Genomic DNA, 26,034 nt, shown 5'->3' on the forward strand with positions numbered 1-26,034 from the left:
GGTCAATAAGTAAATGAAAAATGCTCAACATCACTAATCATTAGGGAATGTAAATCAAAACCACAATGAGATATCACCTCACACCCATTAAGATGACTACTACCAAAAAACCAAACAAACAAACAAAAAAACAAAAATGGAAAATAGTGTTGGGAAGATGAGAAATTGGATCCCTTGTGCACTTTTGGTGGGAATGTAAAATGGCGTAGCTGCTACATAAATCAGGATGGCTATTCCTCAAGAAGTTAAAAATAGATTTACCATATGACCCAGAAATTCCACTTCTACGTATATATCCCAAAAAATTGGAAGTAGGGTCTTGAAGAGATATTTGTACATCCATGTTCATAGGAGTGTAATTCACAGTAGCTAAAATGTGGAGGCAATGGAAGTGTCTATCAACAGATGAATGAATAAGCAAAATGTGGTATATACATGTAGTGGAATATTATTCGGCCTTAAAGAGGAAGGAGATTCTGACACACGCTACAGCGTAGATGAAACCTGAGGGCATTATGCTCAGTGAAATAAGCCAATCATAAAAAGATAAATACTATATGATTCCAATTCGATGAGATACCTAGAGTAGCCAAAATCATAGAAACAGAAAGTAGAAGCTGGTTTCTAGGGCTGAGGGGAGGAAAGAATGGGACTTACATTTATTGGGTACAGAGTTTCAGTTTTATAAGATGAAAAGGGTTCTGAGTGTATGTATGTGTGTGTATGCATGTATGTGATGCATTGTCCAAATACCTCAAGCTTAGAAGACAGGCTAACTTTTCTTATTTACCATAGCCACTTTTTAGGAAAACACATATTTCTTTGGAACACTGGTCTAGGAATCTATGGCGCTTTCAGTCTTCAGGAGGAGGATTTTACGGGAAAGCAGCTAGATGTGAAAAAGAAGAAAATGCACAAAGTGATTCTAAAAGTTTGGGGCGCCTGGGTGGCACAGTGGGTTAGGTGTTCCACTCTTGGTTTCAGCTCAGGTCATGATCTCAGGGTCCTGGGACTGAGCCCCGAGTCAGGCTCTGTACTCAGCATGGAGTCTGCTTGAGATTCTCCTCTCCTTCTGCCCCTCCTGCTCATGCTTGCCTGCTCGCTCTCTCTCTCACCCTCTTTCTTTCTCTCTTTCTCAAATAAATAAATCTTTTAATAAATAAATGTGACACTGGACTTTTTTAAAATTTAAATTCAATTAACATATAATGTATTACTAGTTTCAGAGGTAGAGGTCAGTGATTCATCAGTCTTATATAATACCCAGTGCTCATTACATCATGTGCCCTTCTTAATGTCCACCACCCAGTTACCCTATCCCCCCACCCCCCTCCCTTCCAGCAACCATCAGTTTGTTTACTCTGATTAAGAGTCTCTTATGGCTTGTCTCCCTCTCTGGTTTCATCTTGTTTTATTTTTTCCTCTCTTCCCCTATTTTTCCTCTCCCCCTATGCTCTGTTTTATTTCTTAAATTCCACATATGAGTGAGATAATATAATAATTGTCTTTCTCTAATTAACTTATTTCGCTTAGCATAATACCCTCTAGTTCCATCCACGTCATTGCAAATGGCAATATTTCATTTTTTTGATGGCTGAGTAGTCTTCCATTGTATATATATACACCACATCTTCTTTATCCATTCATCTGTCAGTGGAAATCTGGGCTCTTTCCATAGTTGGCTAATGTGGACATTGCTGCTATAAACATTGGGGTGCACGTGACCCTTCGGATCACCACATTTTTTGTATCTTTGGGGTAAATCCCTAGTAGGTGACATTAGATTCTTTTGTGTCATATAGTAAAACTAGAACATTGAGGATGTATCTTCCTAAAACTAAAACCAAAGCCTGTGTTTACTTTTTCTACTAAGTCCATTTAGGCTTCAAATGTTTTCTCTCCCCAACATTTCTAGACTTGCATCCTGCCCCTCCCCTCTTCTTTTACTATCTCAGCCCCCATCTCCCCACTTCTCTTCTCTGCCTGTGCAGAGGTCTTCTTCCATGGTAGGTAGAATGAAGTACCCCAAAGATGTCCATGTCTCCATTCCTGGAACGTGTGACTATGTTATGTTACGTGGCAAAGGGCAATTAAGGTTGCAGATGGAATTAAGGTTGCTAGTCAGCTGACCTAAAGATAGGGAGATTGTCCTGGGTTATCTGAGGGGGCCCGGTAGAGTTGCAAGGTTCTTAAAAGTGGAAGAAGGGAGCAGAGCAGTCAGGGGGATGAAACTACAGAAGAGGTCAGAGTGATATGATGTAAGAATAACTCAACTCACCTTTGCTGGCTTTGAAAATGAGGAGTAGGGCCAAGAGCCAAGGAATGCCAGTAGCTCCTAGAAGCTAGGGAGAGGCAAGGAAACAGATTTTCCCTTACAGACTCCAGAAGGAATACAGTCCTGCTGACACCTTGATTTTAGCCCAGTGAGACCTATTTCAGACTTCTGACCTCCAGAACTATAAGATAATAAATTCCTATTATTTAAGCTCCTACATTTGTAGTAATATATCATAGCAGTAGAAAACTCATACACTTTCTATCTTAATCTCCTTGGGACAGCCATAGCTTTCCTAGGGAACATGAACAGGCGTTAGAACATAGACTTTCCTAGATACTCAAATGAAAATAATGGGTCATTTACTCAGTTAATGGCAGATCTATTATCCAATGGCAGAAATACTCTTAACAATAGTGATGTAAACAAAGTAGGTACTTACTTCTCTTCACATAGATGATAGCCAGTTCACTACTGGCATGGTGGCTCTACAGTGTCAGTACGCACCCAGATCCTTCCTGCTCACCCTAGAGTGTAAACCTAAAAGGTCAAGGTGGAGCACTATGGTCAACAAGACGATCTTCCAGGCCAGTATCTGGAGGAAAGGGAGGCAAAGAGCATACCTCCCGCCTTTCAAGGGCACTTCCGCTTATATCTCATTGGCCAAAACTTGGTCATATAACTATACCGACCTGCAAGGGAGGCTGAAGAATGTATATTTCAGTAAAGTATGACCAGCTAAACTTCAGGTTCTTGTGGTCTCCGTTAAAAAGAAAAAAAAATTGTTATTACTAATGAAAAAGAGGAGACGCGGTATTTGGAGGCAAGCTATGGTTTCTGACACAGGTTACTGTGTGATCTGGTTTGCATATTCAAGGGCAGATGAATAGGTGGCCAGATTCCCAAAGCTCCGTCAGGCCTAATGAGGATTTGGTAATTCTGTGATAATCTGTATTCTAGTCTGATAAATTCCAGTTTGGAAGAAATGTTAGCGTCACAGAACAGTGTCCAGGGTCTTATAGATCACGACTACTTCCAACTTTGGATGAATGAAAGAGGCGGGGCATCTGGGTGGCTCAGTTGTTAAGCATCTGCCTTCGGCTCAGGTCATGATTCCAGGGTCCTGGGATCAAGCCCGCATCGGGCTCCCTGCTTCGCGGGAAGCCTGCTTCTCCCTCTCCTGCTCCCCCCTGCTTGTGTTCCCTCTCTTGCTGTGTCTCTCTCTGTCAAATAAATAAATAAAATCTTAAAAAAAAGAAAAAGAAAAAGAAAGAGTTAGGCTACCCTTCTGGGGAAGTCAAGATTCCATCTTGGTCCTGTGACGTTTTGCAGGGGTGTTAGATTTTTGTTCAATTTGGGGACATGTAATTTTCCTGTGGGGCTGAGATGATTGGGTCCCTAATTATGCTGATGAAATCATAGTTGTTAAAGCCTCTTCTTGTTTTTTTTTTTATTATTTATTTATTTATTTATTTATTTTTAAAGATTTTATTTATTTATTTGACAGAGAGAGACACAGCGAGAGAGGGAACACAAGCAGGGGGAGTGGGAGAGGGAGAAGCAGGCTTCCCGCGGAGCGGGGAGCCCGATGCGGGGCTCGATCCCAGGACCCTGGGATCATGACCTGAGCTGAAGGCAGTCGCTTAACCGACTGAGCCACCCAGGCGCCCCTCTTTTTTTTTTTTTTTTTAAAGATTTTATTTATTTATTTGACAGAGAGAGAGATAGCAAGAGCAGGAACACAAGCAGGGCGAGTGGGAGTAGGAGTAGGAGAAGCAGGCTTCCCGCGGAGCAGGGAGCCCGATGTGGGGCTCGATCCCAGGACCCCGAGATCATGACCTGAGCCGAAGGCAGACGCTTAACGACTGAGCCACCCAGGCGCCCCTTGTTTTTTTGTTTTTACATAAAGATCCCTCCGCTGATCTTCAAGCATATGAAAGTAGAGTCCAGAGATCTTTCTGGCTTCAAAATCCCTTCAGTCTCCCTTTCCATTTTCTTGTCTCTGACGCCTTTGAAAATAAGTTGAGGGAACAGTTAATTATCTTCCAATTATACTGTAAATGCTATGCTATTGGGGTGGCTGATTTTGCAGTATTCTTTATAAAATAACACTCACTATGAAGGGACCTCTTTGTTTACAGAGAGTTACACATAATTTCTTTTTTTGCCTTGAAGAACAAGATACCAAGATATAAGAACCAAAGGAGACAATTTACATATTTATGCTCTTTTGGTAATTAAAAATTGTTTTTTGATTTTACTGAATAAGTAACAGTCTTGTATTGAACTTACTATGGGTTATATTTCCTTCCTCAGGTTTTCTATGTGTCTTCTGTCCTTTTTGAGATGGTAGCCTGATTTTACTTTATCCCTGGATAAAATATTCCCCAAAGCTAGCAGAAGTCATGGTTTTTAATATGTCTTCAGAACAAGATTCGACTGTTGACTGAAGCCAGGCTTTAATGCCTCTCATTTCTTGGGTCACGCACTCTAGCTAAATTGCTGCTCTCAGACATTGCTTCACTGTAGGGTGTCAGTGACCTCAAAGGGCACATTTACACAGACAGTCCTGAAATAGCATATGGCACCTTGACATGGAGCGAGACCCAATCAGAATGTGGAGGAAATGGGCACCAAAAATAAAATAGGGTACTTTCTGAAATGAACAACAAAAATAAATTGAGATAGTGGGTCAAGAAAGAATTAGAAGAGAAATGAAATTGGGATAGGACTTGAAGGGGGTAGGGGAAATGATGGGGAGGAGATCTGGCAAAGCCAGAGGCAAAGAAACCGTCTCATAATTTACATAAGTACAGAATTCCACTCTCTAAACATTTGTGTTCCATTTCCATATTTATAAAAGTAATAAGTCCGTTATACTGAACACAGAATTCTGCTGGTGAACTCACTGATGTAATTAATAATTTAGACATGGCAATCCTTCCCCCTTGACATTACAGATGAAGAATTGTGAGTTAAGTAAATAGTTGTGTCTAGCCATATTTCAAATAGAACAGAGAGAAAAGGCTATTCTTTAAAATGCTGGATAAACAACACTGTGGCTGAAAAGCCACACATCCTATGCAGTGTCTCTGCAGTATAATAGACTGAGGTGGTTACAGTTAACTAAAAAGCTGGTGTTGGATCCCATCAGGAGAACACCGTAAACTTGGTGTCTTTAGTCCTAAAGGATTATTTAATTTAGCATTCCTCTCTGCTTGCCTTTCATTCTTCATCATCTGAGGGCACTTAAACAGAGTATCTGACAATAGTAGTACCTGGAAAATGACAACAGTTAAAATACATACTGTCAACTTTACCATTTTGAGCTCATTTCATACATTAAGATAATTTTAGTGACTTGCTTTCTTAATTCAGCAGCATATCTTATTCTAACTGATTTGGTAAACAGTCTTCATTGTTTTTCCCAGAAGAAGGGATGGAAGTGCAGAGGAGTGTGTGCGTGTGTGTGTGTGTTGGGGTGGGGTGGGGTGGGGGAGTGCTGTTTGAAAAAGCACCTCATCTCCTGGTCTGCCTGCAATCAGACTTGGTGCTGGATTGGGGATGTAGAGGGCTGAGAGAGCCAGGCCTGACCACAGCCACTCTTTCGAAGTTCCCCCATGATGATGAACCTGCACATTTGGCAGCTCCTGAATTCTCTGATGCATTCTTTCTTCCTGTGTTCTTTTCTAGTGTATCTGAAAAACCCACCCATTCCAATGGCCAGCAACAACACCGCCAGCATAGCACAAGCCAGGAAGCTGGTAGAACAGCTGAAGATGGAAGCCAACATCGATAGGATAAAGGTGAGGACCACATAACCCACACAGATCCTCCAGCCTTGATTATAAGGAGCATGATTTGCAGCCATCTGTCACTTGACCCCCCTTCTATAGAGAGTGATGAAAGCAGCGAGGGCAGGAGAGAAACTTAGTAATTGGGCAAAAAGTTCATTTTTCTAATGTGTCTTTGCCTTCTCCAGATTTCTCCAGAATAAAATGACAGCATAAATTAAAACTGATTCTTCACGTAGAATTCAAAACAAAACAATAACAGAAAAACAGACAAATGAAAAACAAGCTCATGGTTGAATTCTAGCCAAGGAAATTGGAGAACACACAAAACTTACCAGGTCACCAGTTGACCTCTCTGACTCTGTAGAGACTGTCTTTTCATTTGGGTTTTAGCTTTTCTGTCTTGGTTTAGGTTCTAAGTTGAAGTGTCTGTCTGTCATGATTAATCTTTCTCTTCACCACTGCAGGTTGTAATTATCTCTTTTTAATAACTTATTGGATTTTTTTTCCTTCAAAACACAAAAATCACATATGATCTCCCTAAGAAGTCAAACAGCATAGTGGGTTAATGAAAGTATTTTATCAAATGGAACTCAGAAACATATCTCATTTTATTAAAATAAAGCTAGAACATTCATCCAAATGCCAAATTCTTTTTAAAACTAGGATATTTTTCCTATTTTCTCCATACCAGAGTTAGCAACCTAAACGACCCACCCAACTTTTGGAGTATGCTTCTAGAGCAAAGGTCAATAAATTAAGGCTCATGAGCCAGATCAGGGTTTTATTAGAACATAGCCATTCATGTACATATTGTCTATGGCTACTTTCTCACTACAACAGCAAAGCAGAGTAGTTGCAAGAGAGACCATGTGGCCCACAAAACATAAAATATTTACTCTCTGGCCTTTTACAGAAAACTTTGCTGACCCCCAGTCTAGAATAGTGGTTTTCAGCCCACCTGTACATTCAGATTACCCAGGGAACTCTGGAAAGACCAATTCCAAGACCACACTCTAGACTAATTAAATTAGAATCTCTTGGGGTATGATTCAGGCATCAGGTTTGTGGGTTTTTTGCATTTTTCTTTAATTATCAGTTAGTTTCATTGTGTAGCCAAGGTAAAGAACCCAGGGGAGGGACACCTGGGGTGGCTCAGTGGGTTAACTATCTGCCTTTGGCTCAGGTCATAATCCCAGGACCCTGGAATCAAACCCCTCGTTGGGCTCCCTGCTCATCAGTTAGTCTGCTTCTCCCTCTCTCTCTTTCCCTCTGCTCCTTCCCTCCCTGCCACCACCCCCTGCTCATGCTTGCTCTCTCTCTCAAATAAATAAAGTCTAAGGTTTGCTCCTCCTCCTCCTCCTCCTTTTTTTTTTTTAATTTAAGTAGGCTCCACACCTGATGTGGGGCTTGAACTCATGACCCTTATAGATCAAGAGTCACATGCTCTACTAACTGAGCCAGCCAGACACCTGGGTTTGCTCCTTCTAACTCCCATCAGATGCGGGCTAGAGAGTGAAAGGAAAGATGATCTTCCTTCATAAATAAGCTGAGCAAATATCCATGGGCATCTATCTGTCCTAATCTTTTTTGAGTTCTGATAATGCGGCCATGTAAACAGCTTCTCTTCTTTCAACAGCTTTAACTCTTCTTATTATTCATGAATGAGATAAATAAGGGGTCCTCATCATCTGCCTTGCTCCCTTACGACACCTTCCTCTTTTCCTCATTTCCCTTTGCCTCTTCTTTTTCACTCCCTTGCTGAAAAAGTACAAAGTGGAAGGTGGGCACAGAATCTGCTGCAAGAAGTGAGGTGGCTCAAGGACTGTGGAAGAGTCATTTAGTGCTTCTTTGGAAGGGGTGGGGAGAGAGGAAGCTTCTGCCCATGGACCTTCTGGAAAATGTCACTTTGCCTTTCAGAGTGGCCCAACTAAGATAAAAGTATTTGTGAAGCACTATTGTGGTTGGCATTTTCTGTTACTCCTCAGCATCCTCAGATCTGTCTCCTGAAGGAGGATGTGATGGTGTTGGAGGTGATGAGAAGCTGGCAGTGGGAGGAAGAGGACGGAAATAGGGCTTTTCAGCCATAAGTCAGACCTCCACCCTCCCTCACCTGAATTACTGACTGCAGGGGGCTCCTGGTTGATCCTGAAATCCATCTCAACCCTGTCTCCATCCCTGCCATCAATTACCCTCCATAGTGCTACCAAAGAAAATTTTCTCTAAGAAAATCTCATTATGTCCCTCTCCCACAGAAAATCTTTTCATGCTTCCCATCACCTGTAAAATAAAATTCAAACTCCTTAGCAGAGTATGCAAGGTCCTTCTGGCCTCTGCCACTCTTTTTAGCTTCATCCCCTTCTTTTTGCCCACTTGCCATACTGAGCCACTTCTGACGCCCTTGATGAAAATTTCAAATGCCTGGAACATTCACTCTCCTCCTTTCTAACCTTCTGCTTTAAACTCTGGTAACTCCGTGAAGACTCCGACCAATCATTACATCCTTCTCAAAGGCCCTCATCATAAGGTTGGATTTTTACCAATTTTCAGTTGTTCATTTATTCTTTTATCTAATAAATACTTTATTGACAGCTTTTTAAATGGCCAGACCTTGTTAGGGCCTAGAGATACAGAGATGGAGAAAGATGAAGACATGGGTCTTGCCCTCAAGGATCTCCTAGTCTAGGAGGGGGTTACAAAAAAATGTGAATAAGACCTATCACTGACATAAATAAGAGATCCAAGGAGCACAGGCACCAGATACCATCAGAAAGAAGGCGGCACCACACCCTGACTCCCTTCATACACTACTTCCGAAGGCACCGAAGACATCGCCGCTATGAGAGAGAGGAAGCGTTCTTCTAACAAACCGAGTGCTGGGTGGTGATCTTCCCAGGCAATCTTCACATCCAAATCTTTGGACCCTTGCTACATCGTTAGATCTCACGCTGTTGGAAATACAGCAGCAGCTTGTCATTCAGCCTTTGTCCAGCACATCAGAGCCAGGCAGGCATGCTGTGGCGAAGGGTCAGATTATTTTTAGTTCAAGCTGTTGGCTACACTGCGACTGTGTTGACAGAATTGTCAGCTGGCTGGTTTAGGGCTTGGTTATTTGCCTTTAGGAGTCCCTTCAAAGGCTTCTGAGCACTCCCGCTTCTCCACCTACTTTCCCTGCGTAATCCTGTCAGCAAGAAAGGGCTTCTCTCTGAAGATCCCATGTATGTGCTTCTGCAGTCGGAGTAGTGACCTCTTCAAGCTCTATAGGGCAGCAGTGTGTTACGTATATCCGGCAGAGCCCACTGTGACTGAGACCATGACAAACGGGGGGCAGGGAGCATAGCTGCCACTGGAGCTTCGAGAGTCCCATCAGCAGGGGCGGCCTTATCCCTCCTGTGGCCTCCAGAATAACTCGGGCTGCAGAGAGAAGCTGTACCGTAAGAGGATCTGAAGAGCGTATTCATTTTTAAACCTTCTTGAGTCCTATCCCTCTGCATCACAAATCCCGGGAGAATTGAGCTAATGAACCCATTATCTGTTCATAAGCCTCGGGCATATATAAATTATACTCCCAGGCTTTCTCTGTTTCTTTGTTAGCATTTCATTCAAGGACAGAAAGTAGAGAGAAATCAAAGCTGGGAAGGGATCTGGGGACAGGGACAGAGAGGGGCACGAAGACCGTGACACTCAGATGTATGAGACAGCAATATAGTCACACTGATGTCGAGCAAAGATGAATAAAAGGAAGCTTGTCCTTAGAGCACAAGTTGAGAGAGCATGTCCAAAAGTAAAGGACAGCAGGTTTCAGTAAATCTATTTATTCACCACTCTATTAGGGCTCGTTGGGTGTCTAATAATAGAAGCCTAGCCCAAGTTTGCTTAAGCAGGAAGAAGGGATTGATTATAAAAGATACAGTGTGTCTCAGATTCCAAGAGCAGAAATGTAGCTGGGTAAGCAGTAGAAATAAGAGTTGGAAGACCATCAGGACCAGGAGAGCTCTGTTATACGCCCCTGCCTCTCTCTGTGTGTCTGCCTCTTTCTTTTCCCGGGAAGAATAGATTTCTCAGCTGCCTGCTCCATGTGGCAGACATGGTGGCTGCTCACAGCTCCATGAAGAAAGAGATAGAGTCACTTCCAGCTCCATGAAGAAAGAGATAGAGTCAATTCCTTTTAGTCTCAAGTGCATATTGCTAGAATGGCATCTCTGTTCTAGCAAGAGTGAACCATCTGCAGTTCATGCAGTTCAATCAACGGACATTAGAATCAAACCACATTGCACAAACATTGCTCCTAGGAATTAACCCACCCCTATGAATGGAAAGGGTTGGATAGTTAAGGAGTGAGAATCATTGTAAGCTGGAAAGATGCCCTTTGACAGAGGGCATCGTTAGCATCATGAAGAATAATGTCGATGTAAGAACAAAAGAAAGCCAAGGCCAGGAGCGTGGGTGAAATGATTGCTTCTTAACTAATTGGATGCTCCATAAATTGACCCCCATAAAAATGTCAAATTTATTTCTCATTTCTCCCAAATATTCCTAATAGACATGTCCAGCTTGCTCCCCTTATTATCCTAAGAATATGCTATGAAAATTCCACCTGTCTGGTTACTCTGGGTCCCTCAGTGAGAATGCCCGCCCCCTCATTCTTTTCCTATCTACTACAGACTGAATGTTTTTCTCCCCCAACCCTCCCAAAAAATTCATTTGTTGAAATCCTAACCCCCAATATAATGGTATTTGGAGGTGGGGCCTTTGGAAGATGATTAGATCAGGAGGGTGAGCCCTCATGAATAGGATTAGTGCCCCTATAAAAGAGACCCCAGGGAGATCCCTCATCCCTGCCACCATGTGAGGTAATAGTGAGCAGACATCTGTGAACCAGGAAGTGACCCCACCAGACATTGAATTTGCCAGCACCTTGATCTTAGACTTTCCAGTCTCCGTAACTGTCAGAAATAAATTTATGTTGTTTATTATATACCCAGTCTACAATATTTTGTTACAGAAGCCTGAACCAACTAAGACCCTGTCCAAACCTTACTCCCTCATTAGGGGTCAGCTCCAGTCCCCATTTGTCCATGAATCTCTTGCCATTCTGACCATATTTACTAATTGGTTTCATTTTCTTCAAATAAATTTTTCCAATTAGAGTACACAGTCCTCAAAGTCAAAGACCATGTCATTTACTTCTCTGTATCCTTCAGAGTGCTGGGGTACAGGCATTCAAGAAATTTTTTTTTAGTGGATAGCTTACCATTTTCAGCTTAGATCATAATCTCAGGGTCCTGGGACCAAGCCCCGTGTTGGGCTCTGCACTCAGCAGCGAGTCTGCTTGAGGATTCTCTTTCCCTCTCTCTCCCTGGAAAAATAAATAAATCTTTAAAAAAAAAACATGATCATAGGAGAAAATTCACTGAAATACAAAAATGAAGAGAGGACAGGTAAATAGTTTCATGTCTTACGTTTGATTATAAGTAGCCAGCATTTATTGTATACCTTATTTTTATAACAGTTCAACATAAAAACAGACTGATTTTCATAACTGAAAAATACATATAAATTATTAAACAAACACAAGTGTTTCTAATGACTGAATCATCTTTCTGATGACTGACTCATAAAAGATTGGAATTGAACTTCACAGAAAATGGTACTGAGAAATGGACCAGTTAGACATCATCCTTGGTAGTAGAGAGGGGACATATATCCTAGGTTTGGGACTTTTGAAGTATTTTTCCAGAATTAGAAATGAAAGTTTTAGTACCTCTTCCCTAAAATGCTTGCATTTGAGGGGCGCCTGGGTGGCTCAGTCAGTTGAGCGTCTGACTCTTGGATTTAGCTCAGGTCATGATCTCATGGGTGGTGAGATTGAGCCCTGCATCCAGCTCCATGCTCAGTGGGAAGTCTGCTTGAAGATTCTCTCCCTCTGCTCCTCCCGCCACTTGCACTCTCTCTCTCCCGCTCTCTCTCAAATAAATAAATAAATAAATCTTTTTCCCTGAAATGCTTGCATTTGATTAGGGAGAATGAGATACTATCCTCCTCATAGGCCAGATGAGGTTATTTTTAGGGATAATAAAATCAGTATAGTATGTCAAAGGACATAAAGAGGAAAGGGTCGTATTCACAGATGGCCAGTCCTAATTCATTCAATTTGCTGAAAATGAAACAAAAAAATATAAAATTGAATTCACACATACATTAGTAACTGAGCTTGACACTTCATTTTTATGAGAGTTGATATAACTTTAAAAAATTCCATAGTTATTTATTAAGCACCATGTATGTCCTTAGCTTTATGCACTGTGTCTAGGAGCTATAGCAGTAGTATTGTTAAACCTTGATAATTTGAAATCCCTAGGAAATGAATTCTTCTGAATAGCCCAGTTTTCAGGCCAGATGAATTCTCCCTTCTTAAAAATGTAACTACTTTGGATGGCACTTTGAATGTCTTTCTTTTCTTATTAAATAGAGTAAATTAAATATAAGGTACTTTTTTGATGATTCTTTTGAAGTTATTAATTTCAAAAATATTATTCTATTTCCTTTTTTAGAAAAATCCTATTGATGTACCATTAGCTTAATACCAACTTGGAGGAGAGGGGAGGGGAAGACTACTTAGAAGATTCACTCGTTATTTTATAAATAAAAAATAGTCAATATTTATCCATACAATTTTACTTCCTCTAGTATCACAATCAAAGTTTGATCCTGGGTGCTCTTCACACCCAGGAAAGATCCTTTAGACTCCATTTTGGCCACCAGCAATGATGCAGGCACCATGATGTCGTGAGACATCGTGACGATTTGCTGCCTTTCATTGCTGACGTTAGTAATCTTGCTGTCCATAGCACCTCTCATATTCTCAGTATGTCTCCAAGGCATGTCGAAGAATCCTAAGGTTTTTTTCTGCACTCCCGAACTAGTGTTTAAGCTGGATGTTTTCATTTTTTCTTACTTGAATTACATATTAGTGATCCAAAGAAAAATGAAGACTTTAAAATAGCCAGTTGCTTTTGACCTGAGCAAAAGACCTTTCTAGACAAATGTCAGACCAGTCTCTCCTAGTTTGGAAATTCTATCTCTTCCCAGAGGCTTGGCAGTTTCTTTTGCCTTCAAGTATATTGCCAAGCCAATGACAGACAATGAACTTCCCATTTCAAGCCTCCATCCCAGAACAGTCTTTGAGGTCTTTTTAAGCAACAAATTAAAGTCAACCCTGGGTGGTGCTTTTAATGCAGGCAACTCAACTGAAGGACTTGACTGAATGACTGATGCTCTTAACACACATGTGACTTCCCACACATATAGGCAGTGACCACCCGTCAGTGCTTATTTCTTTGCCTGATGGCTTGCAAGAATTTTGCGACATCAATTTTAAAATGTGTCTTCATTTCAGAATGTAATGAAGACAGAACTATATCCTTACATACTGTTTAAAATCTTAGGTCTGATTTTTATCCTGACAATTGCTTCTCAGAGCTGTCAGAATGTCTGCCTAGAGTAGGTTCCTATTTTTTCAGAGCCTAAAATCATAGTTTGGCGGCCTTTTTGGGACTCTCTAGAGTCACCATTTCTTTACTTTCAGGTTCTCAGCCCCTGTCTAGTTTGGAGAGGTTGCTGGATAGCTGGGTTTCAGCAGTGGTCAATCTGAGGAGATCCACACTCTTGTCAAATGTAATTCCTTCACATGTGCATCAGATCTCATCTCCCTAATCCAAGGTCACACTCCACCACCTGTCCATCCTGAATCATCAGTTTGGGTTCTCTATGTCATCATTTCCATCATTGTACAAACATAGTGTTATTTCTCTATCTTAAATAAAATTTTATTTTTTTTCTCTGAATCGCCCACTTACTCTTCCAGCAACTGCCTCATTTGTTTGCTCTGCTTTTCAGAACTTCTTGAAAAAGTTGTCTATATTCACTATCTCTAATGTCTCTTTTCCCTTTCTTTTGAAAAATTATTTTTACTCTGGAAATAATCTCAAAGGTACAACAGGGTTGCAAATGCAGTACAAAGAATTTTCTTTTCCCCTGAACCATTTGAAAATAAGTTGTCAACGGTTGCCCCATCACCACCAAATACTTTAGTGTGTGTTTCCTATAAGTGAAAACATTCTTCTACATAATCATAATGCAGTCATCAGAATTAGGAGGTTAACACTGGTATGTTACTATTTTCTAATCTTCAGACCCCATTTAAGTATTGCAAATCACCCTAGTAATATCCCTTTGAGCAAAAGGACCCAGTTCAGAATCATGTGTTGCATTTAGTTGTCCTGTCCATAGAGTTCCTTGACTTTCATGGCCTTGACACCTTTGAAGATTATGGGCCATTCATTTTGTAGAATACCACTCAAGTTGGGTTTGTCAGATATTTCCTTATGATTAAATTCAGGTAACAAAACGGGAACATTAATATAGAATTGATGGGGATATTTGTCTCATTACATTTTATCAGTAGCATATGATTTCAAATTGTCATTTACTGGTGATGTTAACTTCGATTACTTAATTAAGGTGTTATCTTCCAGTTTTTTCATGTAAAGTTCTTCTTTTGTCTTTTGTTATTAATAAATACTAGGATCTTGGGAGATGGACCTTGAGACTATATTCACTATCCCACTCCTCATCAAACGTTCTATTTTTTTAATTATATTGATATAGACTCCTGGCTTCCTCTTTTATTTGGGGGTTTATAATTTGCTACTACCATCATTTATTTTGATGCTTTAATTGGCACAGGCTAAAAAGCTAGCTCTCATGTCCTTCTGACATGACTCCATCTTTCTTTGAGTGCGTCCTTAGTGCTTGGCACAAAAAGATGGTGTAGGGTCCTCTTATTATTTCCCTGCCACAACACTGGAATCACCCTTTTCCCTAAGAGCAATAGTTCCTTTGAGAATGGTATTTAGAAATGAAAACCTGGATGCTAGTTGTTCTCATTGCTGAAGTGTTTGAAGTGTTGCTGCTCAAGGTCCTCTCAGTGGATAGAGTTAAAGAATACTATAGATGTCTCTTTATTTCTTTATCTTTGTATCTGTGTATATGTAACCATGAGTTCACACGAACACCACCAGGTCCTGTCCTACACCACAGAGTATATTCTAGCTTTCTACTTCCCATATTTGTAACTCCCTTCACTGACAATGAGGATCCTAGCTCCCCTGGTCCTTATTTGGCCAACTCTCCTGTAGGGAACCAAGGTCCCATTCCATGACCTTTCTTCCCGACATGGATGCATTCACATCCCACTCGGGCTCCTACACTCCTCACCAGGCTATCCTCTGTACAGATGCTCTCCTCACCTTGCTCAAGCTCTGACCTCCCACTGTGGGCCCCTGACCTGGTGTGGAGCCCGCTTTGCTTAGTCTCACCCAATCCCTTTAAGACTGAATTGTTCATGAAGAAGAAGGAGGAGGAGGCCCCATTTGCTTGTAAACCCATTCCAGTGAGGTTTTCACCCCTACCATTCTCTTGAACCTTCTCTCACCAAGGTTGCTAATGACTGCAGATGGCTAAATCTAATAGTCAATTCTCCATTTCATTATACTTGACCTACTGGCAGCATTTATCATGGTTGATGATTCCTTATGCCTTGAAGCATTTTCTTCAGCATTTGGCTCCCAACAGTCCCCACCCACTCTCACAGGTAACTATGTCTAAATTTCCTTTTCTGGCTCCTCTTAGGCTCCCCAGCTTCTTACATTGAAACGTTCCAGGGTTCAGTACTTGTCCCTCTCTTTTCTATCTAAATACACTCTCTTGATGATCTTGTTCATTCCCAAGGCTTTACGTACCTTCTATATGGCCTTGATTCCCAAATTTATAGCTCTAGTCTACATCTCTCTCAAACTCCAGCATTGTATATCTCACTAACAGACATTTTAATTTCAAACTTAAACTATATTCCTGGTCTCACCCCCAAAACTTCTCCCTGCAGCTTTCACCAGCTGAAATGAGAACAGTTCTATTTGTTCAGTCCAAAAACTTTAAGAGATAGCCTTAATAGTTCTTTTGTATTCATACCCTTTCTCCAGTCCATCATAAAATCCTGGTGATTCTACATTCAAATACTGTTTATCCAGAATTATACCATTTTACACTGCATCTGAACCACTGCCACCTCTCTCTTGGATTACGACAGTAGCTTCCGGGGCAGTCTCTACTTCGACCCTTGACTCCCACAAAGTACTTGCTGTTTTCCACACAGCATTCAGAGTGCTCCTTTACAGTGCAAGTCAGTGCCTCCCCTTCATTCTGTAAGTTTTCACCCAAAGATTAATTGCCTTCTCAACTAAGCCTAACTACTGCAATCTGTTCCCCAGCCACCCCCCTCCAGCCCCCCCCCCCCCACACATTCTTAATCCCTTTTACCCTGCTCTACTTTTCATTTCCTTATAAAACTTACTACCCTCTGGGGCACCCGGGTGGCTCGGTTGGTTAAGTGTCTTGAATTCAGCTCAGGTCATGATCTCAGGGTTGTGAGACAGAGCCCCATGTTGGGCTCTGCAGGGAGTGTGGAGCCTGCTTGAGATTCTCTCCCTCTCCCTCTGCCTCTCCTGCCCCCTTTCTAAATAAATAAATTAGTTAATTGATTAATTAAATAAAACTTACTACCTTCTAACATTCTCTATAACTATTATGCTTTCTTTTCTGTTCTCCCCATTTTCCCATTCGAATACTGTATTGGCAATTTGATGATGCTGTACATTGGTGTAGTTTGATTGATGTTTCTTCATTTGGGGTTTGTTTTTTTCATCAGCCATTAAGTCTTTTTCAGCCACTATGTCTTCAGATATTGTTTCTTCCTTCTTCTGCACCCACAACCTTTCTCCTGTCCTTCGGAGACCCCAATTATGTCTATATTCAGGTCCTTAGGTTATCTTCTAGCCTGGTGTTCTGTTCATATTTTTTCAGTCTACTTTCTCTCTGTACTTCCTTTTGGAGAGTTCCTATTGTCTTCAAGTTCACTCATCTCTTCTTCTGCAGTGTCTAAATCTGCTGCTAATTCCATCCAGCATATTATTTATCTCCAGAGATTTGATTTGGGTCTTTTAAATATCTTCCATGTCTCTTTTTATCATGTTTTGCTTTCCTCTACCTTCTTGATTTTATGGACAGTATTTACAATAGCTGTCTTAACAACATCATTATCAATTTTATATCTGTGTCAATTCTGGGTCTTCCTCTTTGTATTTTTTTTTCCTTATATGGGAGAGATTTTGTTTTCCCACTTAATTATATGCTTGAATTTTTTTATTGGATTCTAGATATTGTGGCATCCTGGAATTTTTTGTATTCCTTTTAGTATTTGGGGGTTTTGTGCTGTAGTGCAATTAAGTTACTTGGAAACATTCTGATCTATTCAAGGCTTGCTACTGAACGTTGGCAGGTGGGTCCATAATAGCCCTTAACCTGGGCCAATTTGGCACCACTCCCACAGCAATACCCTTTATAGGACTCTACTCAACCCCCCAGTGTTATGAGATCTTTCTCCTCTGCCAGTAGAAAGGCACAAACTACTCCAGCCCTGTGTGATCACCAGGGATTGTTCCACTTGATCCTTTCTGAATATTTTTGCACAGCCTCAAGCAGTTTTCTCCCACATATGTGCTGATCAGTGTTCAGCTAAAGACTCAAAAGTAATCCTCTGGAGGCCTCCAGAGCTCACATTTTCTCTCTCCCTCTTTCTGTGTCTGTGTAGCTCTTTCTTCTCTGTTATTCTCTCCTCAACTCAAGGAGATTCCTTAACTCTGTTTTGGTGGCCCCTCCCTGTGCCATGGCCTAAAAACCCTTTTTACACAGTCAGCTGGGACAAGGCTTGTTATCTCCCTTCTCTCACTGATCACTGTCCTGTGCTGCCTGTTGCCTAACATTTATAAACTAATTGTTCCTATGTTTTTTCCAGTTTAATTAGTGTGTGTTTTATCATCATAGTCTGAATTGGAAGTCTAGAAAATTACATAAGTTCTGCAAGGACAGAAATCTTTGTGTATTTTCTTCCTTTATTATCCCAAGTATCCAGACCTATGCCTGGCTTATTAGGTACTCAGTAAGTATTAGTTGAATAGAATATTCATTGAATAGGATTATGTTTGAGAACTCCTTCAGCAATTATCTGAGTGTCTACCATGTATCTGGTATTAATCATACAATGGTAGATAAAGAAGACATGGTTTCTGCTTTCCTAGAGTATAGTGCCTAAAGTGAAAGAAAAATATGAAACAGCAAATAAACAATGGCTGTCATTATAAATTGTGAGAAGTGTTCTTCTATAAAGGAAGAGAATGGGATGAAAGAACATAATGAGGGAAGTTATTATTGGAGGAAGTGGTCATTAAAGACTCTGCAAAGAGGCATTATTTCAACTGATTCCTAAAGGAAGAGAAGGAGCCAGGCTGTTGAGAAAATGGGGAAAAGAATGTTCCGGGGAATTGTATATGTGAAGCTCTGAGGCAAAAAAGAACTTGGAGCTTCCATAACATTAGCTGAGGTGTGTGGGGGGAGGGAAGAATGCCACACATGAAATTGGAAATATGGGCAGGCCCAAAGCCTGCAGGACCCACAGGCTGTTTTAAGATGTTTTGGTTCTCTGCAAAGTACAATGGGAAACTATTAGAGTGGTATGAGCCAATTTATATTTTTAAATTAACTTTCTAGCTGCAGTGTGGAAAATACTACTCTTGGCACAGTAGTGAAAGCCGGGAATTCATTTACAGTTGAGATTCTTAAACTTTTTTCTGCCCTAGACCTGTTTGGCAGCCTACTGAAGCATATGGTCTCCTTCTCAGAGTAGTGTTTTCAAATTACAAAGGAAACTAATCATACTGAAATACAGTTTATCAGAATAGTTTTTAGAGAAACATTTGTGATAGTTATATATGTACTCCTTTATTAACTGATAATATAAGATATAATAGTGGGTCTATAATTATAAAGTGGATGAACATAAATGAAATGTTGAGATGTTTGCAAAAACTTCTAATGTGATGAGAAATATCCGATTTCTATGGCTAACCAAGTCGATGGACTACTAATGCTACTGTTGTGTGTTGTCTACATCTGGGAATGTAATGGACAGAAATGCTAAATCTCCATTTGAGGTTAGTGAAAATAGAGATGTAATTTTTATCATCAACATTCACAGACCAGACCACCCCCTAAATTCTATCTGTTGACCCTGTGTTAGTCCATTTGAGCTGCTAAGATAGAATATCATACTGGGTGGCTTATAAACAACAGACATTTTTTCTCACAGTTCTGGAGACTGGGAAATCCAACATCAAGGCACTGGCAGATTCCATGTGTAATGGGAGCCCACTTCCTGGTTAATAGATGGCTGATTCGCACTATGTTCTCACGTGGCAGAAAAGGGGTGAGGGAGCTCTGGGATCTCTCGTATAGCACTAATCCCATTCATGAGAACTCCAAATCCATCACATTGGGAATTAAGTTTTATTTTTTTTAATTTTTATTTTTTAAAACCTTTTATTTATATTTATTTATTTATTTATTTATTTAAAAGATTTTATTTATTTATTTATTAGAGAGAGAGAGTGAGAGAGCACAAGAGGGGGGAGCGGGAGAGGGAGGAGCAGACTCCCCGCTGAGCAGGGAGCCCGATGCGGGACTCGATCCTGGGACTCCAGGATCATGACCTGAGCCGAAGGCAGTCGCTTAACCGACTGAGCCACCCAGGCGCCCCTGGGAATTAAGTTTAACATGTAAATTTTGGAGGGCACAAACATTCAGTTTACAGCAGACCCCTTGGAAAACCCAAATTAATCACTTTTTATTTAAGAGGTTATTTCTGTAAACATGGACAAAGAAGAAGGGGCTTAAACATGGGTAGTCACAACAGCAGTGACAATAAGGAGACAAATTTGAGATATTTTTGGAATAATAAGCAATAGGACCGAAAAGAGAGAGATTGCCTAGGGTTATTGGGGAAATATTAATGGAAGTAGGCCTAAGGATATATAATATAAAGGACACTGTGTGCAGAACATTAGCAGGGATAGTCAGAAAGAGACTTGCCAGGCAGACTATTGCTGTGACTCATTTAAGACAGGGGACAAGGATGACACTATGGGTTAGAAAGGAAGATTATTCATAGGATTAAGTCAGGAACACTAGGACTCACTACTCAGCCACTCATGAGCTGTGAGACCTAGGCAAACACCTTCCTAATGAAGCCTCAAATTCACATATTTAAGATGAGGACAATAATAGCCTGTGACCCATAACGTTGTAAGGATTAAATAAGATACTGTATGTAAAGTGGTTAGCACAATTCTGACATATAGCAAGGGCAGATAAATATTAATAGTTATTCTCATTACTGCTAGGATTCTGACCATGTGTTGGATTATCACCCACAGGGAACTGCAATCTAGTTAAGGAAACAAGATAAAACTCAGAAAATAATTTGAGAAAGAAACCATTCGGAATCAAGTGTTCAAATATAAGATGTAAGCAACTCTTAAGCTATTAATTTTGCCCAATATAGCACTTTCTGTATCATAAAAAGATTTTGAAAATTTCTTCCACACACAGGCCTACCTTGTTTTATTGTGCTTTGCTTTGCTGCACTTCTCAGATACTGCAGTTTCTACACACTGAAGGGTTTTTGGCAACCCTGCATTGAGCAAGTCTATTTGTGTCATTTTGCCAGTAGCATTTGCTCCCTTCATATCGCTGTGTCACATTTGGGTAATTCTTGCAATATTTTAAACTCTTTCATGATTTGTTTTGGTGATCTGTGACTAGTGATTATGACTTGCTGAAAGCTCAGATGATGATTAGCATTTTTTAACAATGCAGTATTTTTGAATTAAAGAATGTACATTGTTTTCTTAGGCATAATGGATTTGCACACTTAATAGACCGCGGTATAGTTTAAACATAACTTTTATATGCCATAGGGAATCAAAAAATTCATCTGACTTGTTTTATTGTGGTATTCACTTTATTCCAGTAGTCTGGAACTGAACCTGCAATATTTCTAACGTATGCCTGTGTTTGTGTGTGAACATTGCAGAAGAGTGGGGGTGGTGCTGGATCTCTTCTTAACAAGTGAGTTTTAGATATTACTGTTGCCTGGTCTTTGCTGCTTACTGTTGAGCTCCTGTTTGCAGTAATAATGACTATGGCTCAAGCAAGTAAAAGACACACACACACACACACACAAAGTAATTGAGATTCAGTCTGAGAGTCTGTCCTTTGCTTTCATTTAGAGGAGCTAAGACAAGAACAGGCTGTTTCCTTTCATTCCATCATAGTAGCATTTCATAAAGATGTGCAAAGAATTTCAATTTCAACCTTTGGAACCAGCCCTGTATTTGAGTAGCTCGTATGTAGATATCTGTGGTTTGATGGCAAAGCATCAAGGGTTCAGTTCTTTTTCTGCCAAGTGCTTTGCTATATGACATTGAACAATTCAAGCCATCTGCTGAGCCTTAATTTTTCACCTATGAAAGGAATTTAATGCTTCTTACCTCAGGATTATTGTGTAGAGCAAAAGAGAAAACCCAATGTCTGAAACATAATAGGAGCATAATAAAAATATTTTTTATAAGCAATGCAATGTCAATTAAAGAGCAATGCTTTAAGCCAAAAACTGTAACAAGAGACAAAGATCCTCATATAATGATAAAGGGGTCAATTAATCAAGAGGATATAACCATCATAAATAGATATACACCCAAAACAAGAACACCTAAACATATTAACCAAATATTAGCAGACCTGGGATGCCTGGGTGGATCAGTTGGTTAAGCATCTGCCTTCGGCTCAGGTCATGATCCCAGGGTCCTGGGATAAAGTCCTGCATCGGGCTCCTTGCTCGGCAGGGAGCCTGCTTCTCCCTCCACCTGCAGCTCCCCATGCTTGTGCTTGCTCTCTTTCTGACAAATAAATAAATAAAATCTTTTTTTAAAAAAGCAAATTATTACCAGACCTGATGAGAGAAATAGACAATAATAAAATAATATAGCAAATTTAATAGCCCACTTTTAACAATGGATAGATCATCCAGACAGAAAATTCATAAGGAAATGTTGGACTTGAACTATACTTCAGACCAAATGGATCTAAAAGACATATACAGAACATTCCATCCAACAGCAGCAGAATATACATTCTTCTGAAGTGTACATGTTATATTCCCCAGGATAGGACAAATAATAGGCCACAAAATAAGTCTTAGCGAATTTAAGAAGATTGAAATTGTACCGGGCGCCTGGGTGGCTCAGTTGGTTAAGCAACTGCCTTCGGCTCAGGTCATGATCCTGGAGTCCTGGGATCGAGTCCCACATCAGGCTCCCTGCTCAGCAGGGAGTCTGCTTCTCCCTCTGACCCTCCTCCCTCTCATGCTCTCTGTCTCTCATTCTTTCTCTCGCAAATAAATAAAATCTTAAAAAAAAAAATTTAAAAAAAGAAATTGTACCAAGAATCTTTTCCAGCCACAGTGGTATGAAACTACAAATCAGTAATAAGAGGAAAACTGGATAATTCACACACGTGTGGAAATTATACAACACACCCATGAACAGCAAACCAATGGATCAAAGAAGAAATTAGAAGGTAGATAAATATCTGAAAACAAAAAAGTGGAAACACAACATCCCTAAACTTATGAGATGCAGCAAAAGCAGTTCCAAGAGGGAAGTTTCCTTTCACCTACATTTAAAAAAAAGAAGAAAGATCCTAAATAACCTAACTTTAAACCTTAGGAACTAAAAAAAGAACAAATTAAGCCTTAAGTTAGCAGAAAGAAGGAAATAAAGATAAGAGCAGAAATAAATGAAATAGAGACCAGAAAAATAATAGAAAAGATCAATGAAACCTAGAGCTGGTTTTTGAAAAGATAAACAAAACTGACAAATCCTTAGCTAGGCTAAGAAAAAAAAGAGCGAAGGCTGAAATAAAAGCAGAAATGAAAGAGGAGGGGCGGCTGGTGGCTCAGTCGTTAAGCGTCTGCCTTCGGCTCAGATCATGATCCCAGGGTCCTGGGATTGAGCCCCACATCAGGCTCCCTGCTCCGCGAGAAGCCTGCTTCTCCCTCTCCCACTCCCCCTGCTTGTGTTCCCTCTCTCGCTGTATCTCTCTGTGTCAAATAAATAAATTAAAAAAAAAAAAAAAAAAGAATGAAACGGGATCCACATCTTACACCACCCACAAAAATTAACTCAAAATGGATCAAAGGCTTAAATATGAGACCTGAAGCTGTAAAACTAGAAGAACACATAGGGGGTGAACTCCTTGACATTGGTCTTGGCCATGATTTCTTGAATATGACAGCAAACATACATGCAACAAAAGCAAAAATAAGGGGTCTGCATGAGACTAAAAGGTTCTGCACAGCAAAAGACAACAAAATGAAAAGGCAACCTATGGAAAAGGAGAAAATATTTGCAAACCATATATATGGTAAGGAGTTAATATCCAAAATATATAAAGAACTCATGCAAGAAAAAAAATCTGATTAAAAAATGGGCAGAGTAACTGAGTTGACATGTTTCCAAAGAAGACATATAACTGGCCAACAGGTATGTGAAAAGATGTTCAAAATACTAATTAGCGGAATGCAAATCAAAAGCACGAGATAGCACTTCACACCCGTTAGAATGGCTATTATCAAAAAGACAAGTGATAACAAGTGTTGGTGAAGATGCGGAGAAAAGGGAACCCTATGTGCTGTTGGTGGGAATGTATAATGGTGCAACCACTATGGAAAACACTATGGAGGGTCCTCAAAAAGTTAAAAGTAGAACTACCCTATGATCCAGCCATCCCAGTTCTGGATATATAGCCAAGGGAAATAAAATCAGAATTTCACAGAGTTATCTGCACCCCCATATTCATTGCAGCATTATTCACAATAGTCAAGATATGGAAACAACCTAAGTGTTCATCTGTAGATGAATGGATAAAGAAGATGTGTTATATACATACAACGGAATATTATTCAGCCATGAAAAAAGGAAATCTGGCCATTTGTGATAATATGATGGACTTTGAGGGCACTATGCTAAGTGAGATAAGTCAGACAGAGAAAGACAAATACTGTGTGATATCATGTGAAACCTAAAAAATCTGACTCACAGAAACAGTAGAATGGTGGTTACTGGGGGCTGGATGGTGAGGAAATGGGGAGAGGTTGGTCAAAGGCTATGAACTTCCAGTTATAAGATGAATAAATTCTGGGGATGGAATCCACAGCACGATTACTACAGTTAACAATACTGTATTATATACTTGCAAGTTGCTAAAAGAGTAGATCTTAAATGCTCTCATCATACACATAAAGAAAAAGGTAATTATGTGAGGTGTTAATTAACCTACTGTAGTTATCATTTCACAATATAGTAGTGTATCAAATCATTGCAATATACACCTTAAAGTTACACACTGTTATCTATCAATTATATCTCAATAAAGCTGGAAAAAAGGTAAATAAAAGATTATTTTAAATGCAAAAAGAAAGTGAGGCTGACTGACTTTTACACAACTATACTGCCATTGGACAGTGTCCCCTAAACCTACCTGGAACCTTAGAATGTGATCTTACTTGGAAGTAGGATATTTGTAGATGTAATCAAGTTGAGATGAGCTCATAGTGGATTAGGGTGGGCCCTAATCCAATGATAGGTAGGTAGCAGATTTGGGCACAGACAAAGAAGAGAATGTCATGGACAGAGACACAAAGGACAGAAGGCTATGTAAAGATATGGGCAGAGATTGGTGTGATACATTTACAAGCCAAGGGACACCAAGGATTGCTGGAAACCACCAGGCTAAGAAGCATGGAACAGATTCTCCTTGGGCCTCCAGTGGAAACCAACCCTGCTGATACCTTGATTTTGAACTTGCAGTCTCTAGCACCAACTGTCAGAGAATAAATTTCTGTTGTTTTAAGTCACCCAGTTTGTGGCAATTTGTTATGGCAGAAGAAGAAACTAACACACTAATACCTATACCTCTTTGTATCAGTCAGAGTAGACTGGATTTTGTTGCAGTAACAAAAGGTCCTCTCCTCCCATTCTTAGGGGCTTACAACAACAAAGTTATACTTCTTATTCCCACCACATGTCCTTTGCAGATCAGCTGCCACTCCACACCATGTCACTTTGAGCAGGGACCCTGGCACATGCAGCAGCCTCTACCCAGAATATTGCCTCTGTCTGGCCTGTGATGAAAGGATCAGAGTCCGAAAATTCTAAGACTTAGGGGGTTAGAAGAGGAAAGCATTAAACCATAAAATTGAAAGGTCTTTAAGTAACAAAGCTCTAATCAACGCAACCATAAGGCAAGGAACAAATCAAGGGTGTGGCCACTGTGCCTTTTGTTAAAACCTCTGAATCAATTAAGGTGGTTCTCAGTAAATTATTTCAGTTGGACAAATTGGCAGAGAGAAAGAGCATGGCAAAGGATGTATTGGTTCTTGATGCTTCTGCCCCAAAGTGACCCACATCACTTCTCTCACATCTCATTGGTGGAGCAAGTCTGATGTCACTGTGTGGGTATGTGTAATCCACTACCTGTAGGGTGGGGCAGTGAATTTTTTTTAGCAATGGTATCATCCATCCCAATCTTACAGAGGATTATCCTTTCAGTAGTCACTTTGAAAGGCTATCCTGGTAGTACAGTGATGTTAAAAACTCTTGGAGTGATCTCCAGAGCAAGTATATTATGTCATGTAAGAAAGTGACTCTTAACTTTATGGTTACTGAGCCCAAATTGATGTTCCTCAGGTGGATCATCCACCTAGCCCCCAGATGTGGTTGTAATTGACCTTTAGTTTATTTTCCCAAATTAAGTCCACCCTCAAGTAGTGAAAATTTGCCATTCTGAAGGCTGGTTGAAGGAAGGTATTCCAGACCATTCCCAAGAAGCTACAGGAATGTGAGAAGTAACTGCATCATTGAAATCACTGACCAGCCTCGCAGTGGGACCCCA

At 40.3% G+C, this 26,034-nt stretch overlaps 1 protein-coding gene across 3 annotated transcripts in view; it reads left to right on the forward strand.

The window, feature by feature from the left end:
• The window catches only part of GNG2 (G protein subunit gamma 2), a 120,247-nt gene that overhangs the window by 90,143 nt on the left and 4,070 nt on the right, over positions 1-26,034 (forward strand). For all 3 annotated transcript variants that reach the window (XM_054513706.2, XM_045900850.3, XM_045900851.3), the window contains one exon: positions 5,969-6,081. In XM_054513706.2, the coding sequence (XP_054369681.1) occupies positions 5,995-6,081 (87 nt within the window). In that variant the 5' untranslated portion in view covers positions 5,969-5,994. The remainder of the gene's footprint in view (positions 1-5,968; positions 6,082-26,034) is intronic.

The sequence above is a fragment of the Mirounga angustirostris genome, unplaced genomic scaffold (genome assembly GCF_029215605.1).
Source record: "Mirounga angustirostris isolate CCGP_5_RB_7025 unplaced genomic scaffold, mMirAng1.0.hap1 SCAF_9, whole genome shotgun sequence".
NCBI classification, from domain to species: Eukaryota; Metazoa; Chordata; class Mammalia; order Carnivora; family Phocidae; genus Mirounga; species Mirounga angustirostris.